Source organism: Ailuropoda melanoleuca, chromosome 6 (genome assembly GCF_002007445.2).
Source record: "Ailuropoda melanoleuca isolate Jingjing chromosome 6, ASM200744v2, whole genome shotgun sequence".
Lineage (NCBI taxonomy): Eukaryota > Metazoa > Chordata > Mammalia > Carnivora > Ursidae > Ailuropoda > Ailuropoda melanoleuca.
In genome coordinates this window covers 95,780,263-95,798,855 of record NC_048223.1, presented here as the reverse complement: position 1 = coordinate 95,798,855, position 18,593 = coordinate 95,780,263, and the positions used below count along the sequence as shown (strand labels likewise).

General features: G+C 36.0%; 1 protein-coding gene across 3 annotated transcripts in view; it reads right to left on the bottom strand.

Moving 5' to 3' along the window:
* Window positions 1-18,593, bottom strand: part of EXOC6 (exocyst complex component 6) — a 236,130-nt gene that overhangs the window by 185,686 nt on the left and 31,851 nt on the right. For all 3 annotated transcript variants that reach the window (XM_019796276.2, XM_002916102.4, XM_034662963.1), the window contains exons 2-3: window positions 1,309-1,480; window positions 4-51 (exon numbers count right to left, since the gene is read on the bottom strand). In XM_019796276.2, coding sequence (XP_019651835.2) covers window positions 4-51; window positions 1,309-1,480 — 220 coding nt within the window. The remainder of the gene's footprint in view (window positions 1-3; window positions 52-1,308; window positions 1,481-18,593) is intronic.

The following is an 18,593-nucleotide window of genomic DNA, read 5'->3' as shown; positions in this document are numbered from 1 at the left end:
AACCTCCTTTCCAGCATCTTGAAATCTTCGGTTGGTATCAGTGACTTGCACCTTAAAAATAAATTCACCTTAGTTAGACAAATATGCATATAACTGCCCTGATATAACTGCTCACCCTTGTAATCAGATCATGCTTCATGAGAAACTTGGAACAAAGAAATGCAAATTCAAATTAACTCTACAGCTTGAACTTGAACTTTTGATTGAAAAGGGCTTTTGTTAACTTCAATTACTTATGACAGTTCTTTTTAACAGATTCTGTGGCAAACTTCTCAAATTTAATCTAGATTTTTGAACTTTACTTGCTTCTCGAAGTCTGTCAAACAATTCAAATCATTGACCCAATTGACCACTGGTCCCTTTTTGATAACTTCAATGAGGTCTATGTGCCATTCATTGTCTGTATGAAATGGTGATTGCATTTTATGGTAATTAAACATTCATACTTTGCTGAATGCAAACACTGGGTGGTTGATTAACATCAAACACGGAAATTTCAATCCACAGCAACATTTTAATGCTGCAGGTGCAGACAAAGCTCAACCTCAAATTTTCCCACATATTAAGTGACTCATTAGGTCATCATAGTAAGGAAGCACATTCTAGTTTATTAAAAATCTCATTAATTTCTGAACAAAGATGCTCAGTGACCTCATTGATGCTGTATTTGGTCTCTTGTTATCTGAATATCCTTTATGTAATAGTTTTCTGATCATAACCTTTAGTGAACCGGGGTCATTTTATCTGCTAAATTCTCCAAATGTAAAGAAAGATAAATAGGCCAATTCTTACAACTAAATACTTTTTATTCTGACTGAACAAATACAGGTCTCATTTAATAAATGTTTTTTGCTGTGTGGCAGAAAATACAGATCAACTTTCTTTAAGAAAATTATGCTCTATTAAACTAAAAAAAAGTTTCAATATTAAATAATTGTGAGAACACACTCATGTTTTTTTTTTAATTTTTAGAGGATAGCTTTTTACTATGATACTAATTGCCATTTTTAAAATTCTAAAACTGCAAATGAGGCCTTCTTTTGTATGAATTTTTTTAGTTCACTTCCCTGCATGGAAAGAAATCCTGTTAAGTCAATGCATTACTTGCTTTACAAAAAAGAGATTACGCCTGTCATTAGCATGACAACTATGTTAATAGAGCATAAAGAGCATTTCCAAATATACACACTAATTCCCTCCTTGAAAATAGTACATTTAATAATGATTTGTACATATGCACTACAAACTAATACTTCACAAATTTAATGAGAGCATTAAAAATAAAGAGAATTTTAAAATATTTCTTGCCTTCAGTTTTTCTGCATCAGTCCTTACTTTAAGGAGCTCTGTAATGGCATCTACAAAACCCTGATGATGAAAATTACACATCTTTTCAATTTCCTTGTCATGATTACGGATACAAGCATCTAACTTTTCCATGAACTTCTTGTGTGCATTTGGTTGGTCATCATACACAGACCTGAATGTACACAAAAAAGAAAACTAACATTAACTTCCCAGTTCACCAAAATTTATCCTTTATTAAGCCCATTCTTTGCAATAGCTAATAATTTGTTTTTGCTTTGTAATCAGTATATTAAGGAGACATTCATACATTTCAAGAATTACTTAATTCTGACATCCAGATTTAAGCCTGTGAATATGATTTTTAAATATACAATTAAAGCCATTCATCATAGTATGATATAGTACCAACATTAAATTACAGTTACTTCAGAACATAAGTTAAATTGTTTAAAGTAAGCAAGCCTGTAACACACCTAAAAAACACCTTCCTATCTCTTACATGCAAATTACTTCTCCAGCATAAAGGTCTCTTCACTCTAAATTACCCTGCTCCCAAAGTCACCACTCTGAAGCTTATCATGGTCCAAAGGGAAGGGGAAAAAATGTCATCAGGACTGATATATTAAAAACAAAAAACAAAAAACCAAAAAAATGATGGCACAGCAGAAGGGAGTGCAATTCTACAAGTGTGAGCCCTCAAGCAGCAGCATATTATGATAAATCCTTTCTTTAGAAAGGTATCATTTCCATCACTGATACCACAGGCCAATTTACATAGCAAGCTATCTTCAAGTAACAGTTGAGGCAACAGAATAAATGCACAGGCATCACAATGAATCCCACTTCATAATATAACTATGGATCAACAATTCTCTACATATTAAGTTCTTTGATTGCCAACTGAATACAAGTTTTAACTTTATAGCAACAGCTCATAATCTTTTTTTTAAAAAAAGACTTATTTATTTCAGAGAGGGAGAAAGCACAAAAGGGAGAGGGGGAGGGAAAGGGGGAGAGAGAATCTCAAGCAGTCTCCATGCTGAGCACAGAGCCTGATGCAAGGCTCAATCTCAGGACCACAAGATCATGACCTGAGCTGAAACTAAGAGTTGGACGCTTAACTGACTGTGTTACCCAGGCGCCCGCAAGGGCTGATAATCTTAAAATAAAACTGGATTGATAGTACTGTCACTAGTAGAAATCATTTGTATGAAAAATAATTTCTTTTTGAACATGTTATTAAGTGAACCCCACACCCTCTAGATATCTGGAAACTGTCTGGATATCAGGAAATAAAGGTCTGAGGCTCAGGACATGAGTCTTTAGTATACTAGTGTTCAAAAAAGAATCACTGAGTGAATGATTAAAGAACGATGAACAAACTCCTGATTTCTATGGTACTTACTGTGTCAGGACATATTCTAAGTGCTTTATATATTAATTTTTTAATCCTCACAACAAACTTGTATAAAGTAAGTATTATTATTACTCTTGCTTTACAGAAGTTACAGATTATGTAACTGCTGTAAATTCCACACTAGCAAGGGACAGATGAGTATGAATCCTGGCAATCTGGCTCCAGAGTTCATATTCTCAAGCACAAGGCCATACTACAGTCACCACAATGTTCTCTAAATATGGTGTACATATTCCTACTGTATCTCAGCTCATGCTATCTCCACATAGAGGGCATCACCTCCCTGCCAACCACCATTCAGAAAAGGATTAACCTTGCCCAAGGAAAGGTTTGGCCCTTGCCCCCAGCTCCTGGGAGGTAAGCCTTCAGAATGTCCTACCTGATAGTTGTTTTTACTTGGGGGCCTTGGGCAATGCCAAATAATCAAGGCTAGCAAAGTGGTTTACAATGTGATTTAGAGTGGATGGGGGCCTTCAGCCACATTGTATCAGCTCCAGAGAGTCTACAGACTAAGGGTAAGCAATTCACGGCAGTCACCCATGTCTATGTGACCAACCCCCAGGAAAAATCCTGGACACAATGGCTTAGGTGATTGGCAATGCTCCATGATTACTGGCACACATCATTGCTGAGAGAAGTGCTGTCTACATGACCACTGGGAAAGGACTACTGGAAGACTCCGCTTTGAACTCTCCTAGACCCTGCCTTATATGACTTTTCCTGATGTTAATTTTAATCCGTATTCTTTTTCTGCCCCCCCAATCTGCTGCCTATTGTTTGAGATTTAGTTCAATTCCCATTTCCTCCAATAGGACTTTGTCAATCATTTCCATGCCAAGTAATCTCTTCATAAGCAGAATAGGTAAATTTACACTCCTTTCCACTCATTGTGACATGTACATACATTATACGTTGTACTGTAATTTAAACCTTTCAAATATACATCCTATATTTTGTTTCTTCATATCAACCATAAGCTTCTTGAGTGTAGCCTCCATGTTATAGATTTTTTAATGAGTACATATTATAATACTAGAGATAGCAATATTGCGTAGCAATTATTAAAAATTTGGGCCTTTAAAAGCTGAGCCGGAACTAGGCTCTGATTCTGGACATCTTCTCTTTTCTACCTATGCTACTCTCTCAGTCTCATCCAGATTTGGAGTTTTATATTCCATAAGAACACTGACACCTCCCAAATTTATGTTTCTAGCCCCAACCTCTCCCCTGAACTTCAAACTCATATATTTCTCCAACTGCATATCTGATAAGCATCTCAAATATGTCCAAAATGATTTCCTACTTTCTTCCTCAAACCTGCTCCTCTCAGTCTTCCTTCATCTCAGTAAACTATTCTAGTTGGTCTGGCAAAAAACCTTGAAATCACCCGACAGTTCTTCCTATTGCTCTCCCCACCAAAATAATCCAGCAAATCCAACCACATTTTACAACCTCTACTGGTGCCAGCCTGGACTAAGCCACCATCATCCTGCCTAGAATGTTACCATAACTATGAACACATATTGAAGTAATATATATACACACATTTCTAAATTTTTTTAACCTATTTTAGTACAAGTTTGTAATTTATCTGGCTCTTAAAAAACCAGGTAGTAAACAGAACATACCAAAAGAATTGTACTCTCTTTTTTCTGTTACAGCTGTAGCATTGTAGCAAAAATCTAAGAGATATTTCAGGACTGCCCCACTACAATGTCCCTCCAAAGAGGGTTTGCCTCTGTCAGTGCAAAAGTAATACTGTTATCTCTTTAAAAAATATTAATAACATATAAACAAAAAGAAAAACAACAGTTATTTTCCAGAAGTCTATTTTATTCTAGAAAGTTCTTAAAGTCCATCTTTTGGTGTGTCTTTCTAATTTATTCTCCAGATTTTAAAAACAAAACTACTTCTAATTTATAAAAATTCAAGACACTGCCAGTGCATCTAGTATAGCATCCCAGGTGAATGCCTCTTTTTCTACTGATGTTATGAGTATGGAGAAAAGCAGTATCAGAACATATGCAATACTCACCCCCCCATTAATAGAAAACCAAAGCATGAAATGGGTGAACTATTTATATCCCATGCCTTCTGCTGTTAAAATAGAACTGTAAGCCCCAATAAAAATACCATTAAGGAATCAGTCCTGTGAATGATCCATCTTTTACTACTAAGTCTTAGTCTCTCCTGACTCCTGATAACCACTTGCTGCTACAGACATAAATACAAGCTGCAGCCCAAGCTGATATAACCTGCGTGTCATCCATAACCCATATCAATAAGATCATTCTGAGCAGAGTACACAGAAATAAAAGAAGTGGAGATGAGGAAACATTCTAAACCACAAAAATAAATTGCATTTTTTAAAATGTACTGAAGGCTCAAGCAAGTGCCAGAATCCAAAATTCATCACAAGATAGAATTTGGCCCTGAAAAAGACCCTAGGAAGTTCCTAGTTCTGACTTTCTCAACTTAATAGATGCAGCACAAATCTATAAGCCAGACACAAGCACTCAAAGTGGAATGAATACATGTAGTTGATTTAACCCTCTATTCACTCTGGTGAAAATATTAGAAATAATTAGTCTGAAAATTTGCTAATAAAGCCAACAATAAATAGCTGAGTGAATAGAGACAAACAGGAAAGGAGAAAGAGTGGATATGCACAGGAAAATTGGAAAAGGGAAAAAAGCAAAAGCAATTCCTCTCCCAAGTATTTCCTGCACCATATACATAGTAGGAATTATCCATCTTTTCTCTGAAAGGACCTACGTTTAATTAGAGATATCTTGGAAAGACAGTGGAGGGAGGATATGGAAAGCAGAGAAGATGTGCACTCCCTGTCAACAATTCCTCACAGTGACTGAACTGACTAAATAGGAGTCATAACTGCTGCTTCTGGCTTAATGTGGTGAAGATAAAAAAAAAAAAAACACAGTAACACACCAAGTACTTACTATTAAGTACTTCGCATGCATTATCTCATTAATATTCACTACAGCTTTACAAGGTAGATTCTATTAGCATCCCAAAATACAAATGTAGTTTGGGAAGATGAAGACTTTAAGTCCAAAGTCACACAGTAGTAGGGCCAAGATTTAACCCCAAGTCTACCTGATTCCAAAGCCAGCGCTCTTAACCTTTATGTCACATAAACTCTCCAATCAGAAATGGTGATAAGCAGCAAGGAATGCAGAGAAGTTATGGGCATAGCAACTAACCAGATCACCTTTGAAGATCAACAATTGAGAATGACTCGATAGGGAATCCCTGATGTGCACTGTTGCACCCATCAGGTGAAATCATCCAATGGACAGAAAAAAAGGACGAGAACTGAGGCATAGCTAATTGTTAGGCAGTATTAAATTTCAAATGCAACAAAATATAGAGGAGCAAAATACGAAGTAGAGAAAACTAAGGGCCCTTTACTTGTCTAACCTCAGCTGAAGGCTCTAAAAAATCTATTTTTTCTTGTCTTTGAATGACAGCTTTTATTCTTCGAAATTTTGATCTGCAGGACAAGAAAGGAAATACCATTCAGCACTATTCAATCTTTGAACCCTAAGTCAGTTAACAGTTTTATCCATCTAATTATTAATGTACCAAATACATACTGTACAAGCAATATACAATTTTAATGAATCTTTCTGCTTTTAAAATGTTCCTCAGAATGCTACAATGTCTACCGACAAGCCTAATCAAATCCTATAAACAAATACACACAGACATATGGCAAAACCAGAAAGCTGGTAAATTTTCCACTATCCCACATCCACTAAGGTTATAAATTAGTGCTCCATATACAGTTGAACCTTGGACAACGATTTGAACTGCGTGGGTACACTTTCACGCAATTTTTTTCAATAGAGTACAGTACTGTCTCTTCCTTAAAACTTTCTTAATAACATTTTCTTTTCTCTAGCTTGATTGCAAGAATACAGTATATAATACACATAACATACAAAATATGTGTTAATTGACTATTTATGGTATCATAAGGCTTCTGGTCAACAACAGGCTATTAGTAGTTAAGTCTTTGGGGAGTCAAAAGTTATATGCAGATTTCCAACTGCACCGGGGGTCAGTGACCCCTAACCGCCACATTGGTCAAGTGTCAATTATACATATAATAACTTCAATGTAAGAGAGTTCAGTCTTCCCTTCCAAAAGCTTAGCACAATAAAGCCTTACTTCTACCAAAATGTAAAGCTAATCACACCAAAAGGCAGATGTAAAATAAATTTAAAAGAAAGGATGACTTAAAAATTTCATGTGAACAGAAAATAAGGATAGAGTATGGTACACTAAGAGATTTTAATTTATATATTTTAATTTTAGCAAGTAGGAATGCATAAAAACAATGTATGTGCTTTAAATCATTGCTTAGTACACATTTCCTATCTTCAATTTATCTAATCTTCCACCCCAAAGCAAAATGTTGAAATATGAGTTATCATACATTATTTGACCATCTGATGTATCAGGCTTATAGCATTTAAACAAGTAAATCATCTTTCAGAAATGCCTTCTTGAATTGTATGTACAGGGCTCCACCTAGTGGTAATAAAAGAGATATAAGAAAAACTAAGAACATTAAATTGTTAAAATTGCTTCTCTAAAAATTAATGTTATCAAATCAAATGTCTTAATGGAGGAACTCAGACTACTTCAAGTTCTGGGACAAATACTCTATTCTATTAAGAAGATAAATGATTTATTAATCATATTCCAGTTTTTTTAAGGAGAACATCTTTTTGATGGAAAACAAACAACATTCACGAAATATTATGTGAAAAAGGACTCTTTTATTATTGGAAACACATTAGGATATTTTTTGCCAAAAGGCACATAATATTGTTATACCATTTTCAGTATCTTTTTCTTTCATCATACTTTCACTGTAAAAAAAATTCCATAACAATAACTGTAAAGAGCATAAAATGTACAGGTTTCTCCTACTATCTGAAGGTAGAGAGCTCCTATGAAACAAAAATCGTGTAGACTGAAGAAGCAATTATTACTAATTTATACAGAAATTTTTCTGAGCATTCCCAGACCCCCCAAAAAAAACCTCTCTTAGGTTTTTCTGATATATCTTAGAATACATCTTGCTAACAAATGTACAAAACAAAGATAAAACACAGATGCTCACAAACACAGTTCAGAGCTATGGCTGTTTGATGCTAAGTGTAGATCCCCAGGAAGGAGCTTGGCAGTGCCACTCCTGCTGCTCATGCTGCTGACTGCAATTTTCACTTTCTGTCTTTTTTCACAAAAGCAAAAATCCTCTTTGGATTTCTTTCAGTTAGGGGAAACAGGTATTAACGTAGGTCTTTTGTAAAAGTGAACTGATGTAACATAAACTTTAAAAAAACAGGGGATACCTGCATTTATTTGCTGAGAAATGACTTTTTAACTTCTAGTAAAATGTTTACATTTTTAAAAAATTGATAAAATCTCAAATACCCAATCCCAATTTCCCTAAACTACCTGTATTTACTGAAGCACTATAGTTTTCTAGACAGAATAAAAATGGCCTTTCTCCATCTCAGAATCCTTCGTTCTCCAATAGAACAGATATTCTACTGCATAACTACAAAAGAGCATAGCCAAGCCCTACACAGAATAATGTGAAGATACTCACCTAAAGTCATCACCGTTAAAATACTAAACATTGGCAGACTTTCCTATGAATTTTATTAAATGTCAATCAACTGCTGTTAAGGAAAAATTATGAAATACCTAATCTTAATTATTAATGATTAGATTAATCATTAATCTGGGTGGCACAGCGGTTAAACGTCTGCCTTCGGCTCAGGGCGTGATCCCGGCGTTCCGGGATCGAGCCCCACATCAGGCTTCTCCGCTAGGAGCCTGCTTCTTCCTCTCCCACGCCCCCTGCTTGTGTTCCCTCTCTCGCTGGCTGTCTCTCTCTGTCTAATAAATAAAATAAATAAATCTTAAAAAAAAATACAAAATTAAGATTAGTATTTAGACATTAAGTTTGATATGACATCTGAAACACTGTTTAAAGAATAGCAAGGTAATAGACTTCCAAAATACTGTAAAGCTAAAGGCAAAAATATTATTCAAGAATCCCTGGGCATTAACACCGCATTTACTGTTGGTGTCAATACTTTCTACAAACTTTAATCAGAAAAGAAATGTCTGAAACACCTGGGTGGCTGAGTTGCTTAAGCATCTGCCTTCGCTAGGGTCAGGGTCCCACCTATGAGGTGCCTGGGATTGAGTCCTGTATCTGACTCCTTGCTCAGTGGGGACACTGCTTCTCCCTCTGCCCCTTCCTGCCGCCCTCCTGGCTGCTCGCGTGTGTGTACACGCACGCGCATGCATGCAATCTCTCTCTCTCTCTCTGATAAATAAAATCTTAAAAAAAAAAAAAAAGAAATGTGCACTGTTTTATCTCTGGTAAAACTGTATCAGCTACTTCTAATTTCCATTGGATGATTTTTAATGTCGTTTTTAAATTTTTCAAACATTAACCATATTTTCTGCTAGCTCTTAAAATGATATATTAGCCTTAATTCTATATTTCCAGTAATAAAAAAATTGCTTTTACCTCCTTTCAAGCACTCTTTATTCTTCCAGTCCATAATCATTTTTACTATTCTTTCACCAGTGTTTCAAATGTCATATCAAACTTAATGTCTAAATACTAATCTTAATTTTCTACTTCTAATTATTAGTAATTAAGATGTGGTATTTCATATTAGTGAGACTGCTTGTGATACTTTAATAATTTCATATTTATACTGAATGCTTTTCAGATTCTAGGTACTGATCTAAATTAGTACTGAAATTTNATTAGTGAGACTGCTTGTGATACTTTAATAATTTCATATTTATACTGAATGCTTTTCAGATTCTAGGTACTGATCTAATTAGTACTGAAATTTTGCTTACTAACATTTTGCTACTAACATTTTGCTTACTAACATTTGCATTTTGCTTACTGACATACCTTTTTCTGAATATTAAGTAAATTTATAAGACAATTAACCACTCTATTATCAGCTTTTGACAAATTAAATATTCCTAAAAATGATGCTATGAAGATAATGTTAAAAATAATAATAGAAAAACTAATCAGAAAATTTCAAAACCTATGAGGTGCCTGGGTGGCTCAGTCGTTAAGCGTCTGCCTTTGGCTCAGGGCGTGATCCCAGGGTTCTGGGATCGAGCCCCACATCGGGCTCCATGCTCTTCTGGGAGCCTGCTTCTTCCTCTCCCACTCCCCCTGCTTGTGCTCCCTCCCTCCTGGCTGTCTCACTCTCTGTCAAATAAATAAATAAAATCTTAAAAAAAAAAAAAAAGAAAGAAAATTTCAAAACCTAATAAAACCATCCTATACAATACAAACTGCTTGCTAAAACACTCAAAAAGTTTTGTTTTGTTTTTTTAAGATTTTATTTATTTATTTGCCAGAGAGACAGCCAGTGAGAGAGGGAACACAAGCAGGGGGAGTGGGAGAGGAATAGCAGGCTTCCAGCAGAGGAGCCTGATGCAGGGCTTGATCTCAGAATGCCAGGATCACGCCCTGAGCCAAAGGCAGACGCTTAACGACTGAGCCACCCAGGCGCCCCCAAAAAGTTTTTTTTTTTTAAGATTTTATTTATTTATTTGACAGAGAAATATCCAGCGAGAGAGGGAACACAAGCAGGGGGAGTGGGAGAGGAAGAAGCAGGCTCCCAGCGGAGCTCCCAGCAGAGCAGGGAGCCTGATGTGGGGCTTGATCCCAGAACCCTGGGATCACACCCTGAGCCGAAGGCAAATGCGTAACGACTGAGCCACCCAGGCGCCCCCCCCCGAATTTTTAAAAACAGATTTTGGGGGGCACCTGGGTGGCTCAGTCAGTTGGGCATCCAAATCTTGATTTCAGCTCAGGTCATGACCTCAGGGTCATGGGATTGAGCCCAGCATCACGCTCTACACTCAGTGGGGAGTCTGCCTGAGATTCTCTCTGTTTCCCTCTGTCCTTACCCTCACTAGCATGTGCTCTCTCTCCCTTGATCTCTCCTCCTCTCTCTCTAAAATAAACAAATAAATCTTTTTTTTTAAAAAGACAGTTTTTTTGTATACCAGTAAATTTGGTAAATTCAACAAATTGGTTGTGCAATTCCCTTCAGGAGCCTTTTGATTTAAGGTGCCCAAAATTTCAGTAGCAACCATGTGAAAAACAAAGAGCTAAAATATTAATCAAAGATAGCAAATGAGTTATCATTTGGGAGAAGGGCCCCCGTTTTTTTTCTTTTAAGCAACAAATAGCAAATATACCATCTCACTACCTTAAATGCACAAAAGGCTTGCTTAAAGTATCACTTGATGTTGGAAAAAATACATATAATTCTACTTAGTAATATAAAATAGCAAGAAAAAAGTAGTCAATATAAAATTATCATACCCAGTACTCCTAACATTTTCCCAACCATTTTATCAAATATATCACACATGAATAACAATGTTCCCATAACTTTCCCTGACACTCTGTAATCCAGGAGTAAATAAGAAATGAAATAGCTCCAAAACAGTAACACCTGGATAAAGACAAAGGAGTATTCTTTCCAACAATATTCATTAAGTACCAACCATATGCAATAGAAAGTGAAAATCAGGTGCAGAAAACATATATATGCACAGTTAACTTTAACACAGAGGTTTACTGATCCCTATATCATTAAAAATTTATCTGTATTGTGCATAATTCTTCAAAAAGGTAGGAAAATAAATGAAGTAGTTTTACAACATAGGTCCAAAATTCCTCAACACACTTTCCATTGAGAGGTGGGATCTATATCCCCTACTTCTTTTGAATCTGTGCAGGCTTCTGAGTACTTTGTCCAATGGAATATGACAGAAGTAATCACATGCAACTTCAGAAACTAGAAAAAACCATGCAGCTTTTCCCAGGATTTCTTTAGACACCCACTCTGGGGAAAGCCACCCAACATGTAAGAAATCTATCCTTAAAATGCTGGAGGGACGCCTGGCTCAGTTCATTAAGTGTCTACCTTTAGCTCAAGTCAGGATCCCAGGGTCCTGGGATTGGTCCGCATCCAGCTCCTGGCTCAGCAACTGGCTCAGTGGGGAGCCTGCTTCTCCCTCTGCCTGCTGCTCCCTCTGCATGTGCACTCTCTCCCTCTCTCTAAATAAATAAATAAATAAATAAATAAATAAAAAAGTGCTGGAGAGACCACATATGTGAACACTCCAGAATGACAGCTATATCAACTACCAGCAATGTAAGTCATCTTGGCTGTCTAGTCCAGATAATTTCAGCCCCAGTAGCAACTAATATCTGACTGCAACTGTACGAAAAACCCCAAGTCACAAAATGCCCAGCCAAATCTTTCCTGAATCCCTGAAAAAAGAAGGTTTACAAGTACAATACAAATTATTTGAACATCAGCATAAAATATGTAAATTTGATAATTAAATTTAAATATTTTCCTAAATAATTCCTTTTTTTTCCTTCTATCTCTTTTTTCCTTTTGGCACTAGTCCTTTTTGGTACTGACCATAACTTCTTTTTCCACTGCAGGATGCCCTTTCCCCACGAGATATGCCTCAATCTTTTTTTTCTTTTTTAAGATTTTATTTATTTATTTGAGAGAGAAAGAGAGATAGCAAGAGAACATAAGCCAGGAGGAGAGGGAGAATCAGGCTCCCCACTGTGCAGGGAGCCCGATGTGGGGCTCTATCCCAGGACCCTGGGATCATGACCTGAGCCCGAAGGCAGATGCTTAACCAACAGAGCCACCCAGGCACTCCAATATGCTTCAATCTTAATATTCCTTCAAAATTCAGCTCCAGACAGTTCCGTTAGGAAAATTTCATCAATAACCACACTGGATAGTAACTTACCCACTACCTGAAATTTCCCCCTTTGATTAGTTTATATAACACTATCTTTTTAAAAATTTACCTTTTATTTATTTGTATAACACATAAAATTTATTCTCTAATTATTTAGTGTATACTTCATCTAAATTCTTTGAGAACTGAAGGTGTCTTGTGTTTCTATATTCAATTCACAAGTGCCGAAACAATGTAAAGAAGTGCAAATCTTAATAAAAAGAATAGGGTCACTAGAGGGCACCCTTCACCAAAAAGTATAAATCCAAATATTTTCTTTTACTACTGCATCAAAACATGGTGTGAATCTCATACTCAACCAAATTAACAAAAACTGTAAAATCAAATAATGTTTCCTCTTTTTTGAAGCTGCTTTATCCCGATACCTATTACTTTAATAAAACGGTTAAAAGTAGAAAAGAACCATAAACACCATAAACATTTTCTGACAATTCCAGGCTCATAATTTTTGGAGGACCTAGAAAACCTACCATCATATAAGTAGATCCTGAAGTAAAAACAAGAACTTTACTAAACTGCACAATATATTAAAAATGAAAGTCACATATAGATTTATTTAATTTGAACTTTGGAAGAAAGCATTCAAAACCATACATTTTAAAAATAAATATATATTAATAAACAATTTAATTTTTATAATGTTTTTCAAAAGACAAAAAATTTTAACAAATAAGTATAATTCACAAATAGTATGGAGGAAAACAAACATGGTTACCCTGATATAAGGCTGATCTCAATCCCCACTATTGATCCTGACCACAGTCCACTGCTGTTGGTCATTTCACAGCTTTGCAGAGACAAGAGTAAGATGAGAAGAACAATTCTGTGTCCACTCAAAAGCAGAATGTAATTAACAAAAATAAATAAATAAAAATAAGCTTTTAGCTTTGTATTAGTACTTTGCAATCCACAGAGCAATTTTACATAATACATCATTGCATTTGATCCCAAGAACCCTTGGGAAACAGGGCAACTGGTTTTATCTCTATTTCACAGACAAAGGAAATGAAGGTCTGAGAAGTTAAAGATTTGCTCAACACAATGTTCCTACTAAAAAGGCCAGAGTGGAGCGCCTCAGTGGCTCAGTCAGTTGAGTGGCCTGAGTGGCTCAGCTCTTGGTTTCAGCTTAGATCATGATTTCCAGGTCCTGGAATCAACATGTGTGATGGGCTCCATGCTCAGCGGGGAGTCTGCTTAAAAATTCCATCTTTCCCTTTCCCTCTGTCCCTCCCCCAGCGTGTGTTCTCTCTCTCTCTCATAAATAAATAAATCTTTAAAAAGGCCAGGGGCAGGTATACAATCCAAGTCTCAGACCCATAAGAAGTGCTGGAAAATACTACACAAGAAAAGGTAAAAGCAGCTCACTGCACAAAAATCACCATTCTGTTGCTGAAATTATTTACCTTAAATATGTCAGTAATAGTGTCATTGCTCATGTCTAGAGTATCTTTGTTATTACTATGGCAATGCCTCTATTAATGAAGTCTGAAAATTAAGCTCCTTTATCATAAAGTTGGCGATACCCAGACATCAACAATATATACACACACTCTCACAAGCCACACAAAGAACAGTTGCCTACCTTCACATTCAGACATGACAAAAACAGAAAACAAAATAACAAACATGCCATTGTACACAGATTCTATTAGGCCTGGTCTACCAAACTAAAAAGAACCAGCCCTTCTTGTAAGACAGGCCTAAAAGCAAATTTGACTTACATGCTTTTTACCATAGGAATGAATGAAAAGATAGGAATGAAAAGGGAGGGTAGGGAATGATGTTGGTGTTTTGGTTTTTTCATCATTTAGAATTGGAAAAAGAATATGGAGAAGATAAAAGGTTAGGGATTTTTCCTGCATCAAGCAGCCCCCAACTCCTGGAGAGAATAAACTGGAAACTGACCTTACTAAAGTTACCAGAGTCCTGTATCTGAGAGCTGCAGAATAATAAGGAAACTACATCACTTTATTGTGAGTTAATTTTAATATCTGAGCCTCCTCTGACCAAGGACAAGTTTAAAATACAGGACCTTCCCTCCCTGAGTATAGTCTTAGTCACATTCCTTACCATTCCCAATCTTAATGTAAACCTTTCCATGTTTTGGTTTTTTTAGTTAAAATTTAATAATGTTTTACACTGCAGCTTTCATTATCTGATAGTCTAAATTAGAAGGCAAAACATAATGATTAAGAGTACAGGCTCAGAGGCCAAAGGGTCTATGTTCACATCTAGCTGCACCACTTACTATGTGCCTAAGGCAATGACCTATAATCTACTTCAATTTCTTCATACTAGAATTAATGTCAATTATGATTTTCCTTCAGTAGTAGGAAACAACTGTTTTTTTAAACCTCTCTATTCTTCTATATTTTTCAAGCTTTCTATAAAACAAAAGGCTTTTGTTTTTCATTTATTCAGTTCATTAAGTATTTATTGAGAGTCTGCTGTACCCAAGGCATTACGCTATGTAACATGGTCAGAACTAATCAGATATGTATAACAATCATAGGCCTCAGGGACAATTTCATTAGGCCTGTATTTAAGACATGTATTTAAGACATACATATTAAAACATACATTCACACACAACTAAATAACACTGTATAGCATTTTAAAAATCCATGGTATAAGAACTCAGACACAAGAAAAAAATTACATATATATATATCCACCTAGAATACTGTGTTCTAAGATGCAAAGATTTCATGGAGGAAGTGAGACCTAAGGTGAGAATTCAATGATAGGTAATATTTGAGTAGTTGGAGAAATAAAGAGAGGGGAGTCAATCATGGGTAAACACAGGCAGAAAAGGATATGGCACTGTGAAAAAGGCAAACAGTTTAACTGATATGAAGGATGTACAAAGTAGTGGGAACTCTATTATAACTCTTAGTTATATTTTAGTTAATCTTTATTTGGACAGTGGCCTGGGAGTGGCAAGATCCTCCTCTGTGATTTTGATCAAAGATGGATCCTCTCCCCAGAAAAGTTCACAAACACAACTGTAATAATACACTTTCTCTCTGAGAACTGCTGACCATCTACAAAGTTGGAAAAGCAATAGTCTTTTCCACTCATAGTACATTGCCCAGAGGTGTACAAACTGATCCAAACTGGTTCGATCAAATATACTCGTTCAGAACTTTGAACTGGAATTCAGAGACAGTCAGCCACATGTGCCAAATTGACATATGGAAGCTGTAGGTGGTCATCCTCCACTAAGTACAGAGAGAAGCAGAGAAAGCTACACTTCAAAGGAAAATGAAGACAGAGAAAGAAACACAATCTTCTACCTCTTTATTTCTATCTTTTAAAAAGCATGATTGCCTTTAGAATTTTGTGAGACCCAGTAAGCTTCCACTATTTTTTTTTTTCATATTTCCTTAAGTTAACTCAGTTTGGTTTGGTACCTACAACTAAAAAAAATCCCTAAGACACTTACCCATGCACACACCCACACATACATAAACATTTCTTAAAATGGTAAGGGGTTTACAAACCCCCTCATCTGATCAATAAATACACTAGAGTACATCTTCCCAACTGAATAAGTTTACAGGCATACCACAAAGACCATCTCTCAGTTTTTCTGTTTGTGCCACGACATAAAAAATGTGGGAAGTATTATCACAAGATAATCCATAAATAAGGGTCTAAAGATACAGTTTAATTTAATACACTCCTGAGGAAAAGAACATGTCAACCAGGGGTGGGGGTAGGAGGAAGAGAAGAAGGAGAAGGAGGAGAAACAGAAACAGAAGCAGAAGCAGCAACAGCAGCCGCCATCTAGCTTTTACACAATACTTTTTATTTTTTCCAAAACATCCACAACATTGTACAGCTAAGTAAAGAATTCAGGATATGCTAAGTATCTTAAAAATACACTGCCGGGGGGAGGGATGCCTGGATGGCTCAGTCAGTTAAGCAACCCACTCCTGGTTTAGGCTTAGGTCATGATCTCCCCATCATGAGATCAAGCCCCACGTCGGACTCTGCACTCAGCGCAGAGTCTGCCTCAGATTCTCTCTCCCTCTCTCTCTCCCTCTCCTTCCCACAACTCACACTATCTCTCTAATAAATAAATAAAATCTTTAAAAAAAAAAAACACTCTTAGGTAGCTAAACCAAATAGGTATCCTGAACATCAAGAGTAAGTGAGTTTCTAGCAACTCCAGAAGGAAAAAAAGTGTATAAACCCAGAATCCAATTTCTTTCATCACAGAATAGTGAAAAAGATTTATTTAAAAATATTCACCTTCTGTGTTATCTCGCATGAAATATTTCAGCTAGTTTGCCACATGCACTCTTAGCATGCTTTACAAAATGATGCCCAGGTGCTTCCTCTAATTCAATTGAAGACATTCTGCCAAACAATTTTTTAAATGACAGAGTTGACATACCTAATTTTTAAAAAAAAGGATACAATCATATTTTAAAAGGCCATACAACCTGTCAAAGCATCAGGCTCAAGCAAAGGCAAAAAATACAGGGTGATATTCTCTGTATTTTTTATGTTGAATTTTACTTGCCTTGTTTTCCTCTATATGCAATTTCTGTGACTTGTTCTCACTAACAGTATCCTGTTCCCATGCATAGGAAAGAGCCTAGTAGAGTTCATTGGTTAGCATTACTTCCTATAACTAGGGTTGACATTCTATAATACTGACATTAACACTTACCGCTAATTCTGGGTAATAACAAAGTACAATGAGAATCGCTAATGGACATCCTCCATAGTGAAACGTGAATTGATAACCAGCTAACACAGATTTGCAATAGACTTCCTCCTTCCTGTTTTTACACTCCTGACCAGAGATGTCTCTTCCTGTTGACTTCTGTGCTACTTGGTAAAATGCAAAAGAAGAGAAATTGAAACATCCAACACATACAAAATTGTATTTGTCCTCTAGAATAACAAATTGAATTGCTAAATAAATTTTAATTGAAAATCCTTGAAGCAGATTAAAGAATGCAGATGTAGACTGCTTCCTTAGACTTTGGAAAATCAAACAAAAAATGTGAAGCTCTCCAGAGCAGATCTAATGTGCAGTTTGCCTAATAGCTTAAGAGATGATCTATATACTAGAGGGTACTATGCTAAGTGAAATAAGTCAGAGAAAGTAAAATACCACATGATTTCAATTACATGTGGAATCTAAAAAACAAATAAATGAACAAAAAGCAGAATCAGATCTATACTTACACAGAATAAACTAATGATGCCAGAGGGGAAGGGGTAAGGAGGAGGAGCAAAAAAGATGAAGAGCGGGAAATACAGCTTCCAGTTATGGAATGAATGAGTCTCGGGAATGAAAGGTACGATATCAGGAATACAGTGAATCCAGTGGTACTGTATAGTATTGTATGGTGAAAGATGGTAGCTGTAAGCATTGGCATAAAGTATAGAAATGTTGAATCGAAATGTTGTACACTTTAAACTAACGTAAGATTATGTGTCAACTATACTCAAAAGAATGAAAATAAACTAACATTTTAAAAAAGGTAGAGTCACCAGGAAATCCCTGAAAAACATGAGCAATGAGGTAAAGCTAGCCCTACCAAATATAACAATAAAGTCTCTATAATTAAAAGCATGGTATAGCACATGAATAGACATATAGACAATGAACAGAATAAAGAAACAAAAGACCCACCACATATGAAAATTCCATAAATGATAATAGCAGCATCTCAAATCAATGTGAAAAAAATATGCTTTTTAAACAAGAGGTGTTAGGATAGTTGGACTGCCATATAAAAAAAAGATAAAACCAGGACACCTGGCTAACTCAGTTGGAAAAGCATGATCTCAGGGTTGTGAGTTTGAGCCCCATGTTGGGTGTAGAGATTACATAAATAACAAACTTAAAAAAGAAGCTAAAACCTGGAGCCATTCATTACACCATACCCAAAGACAATTCAAAAAAGAACAGAACTGTTAAAGTAAAAAATAAAACCATACAAGTATC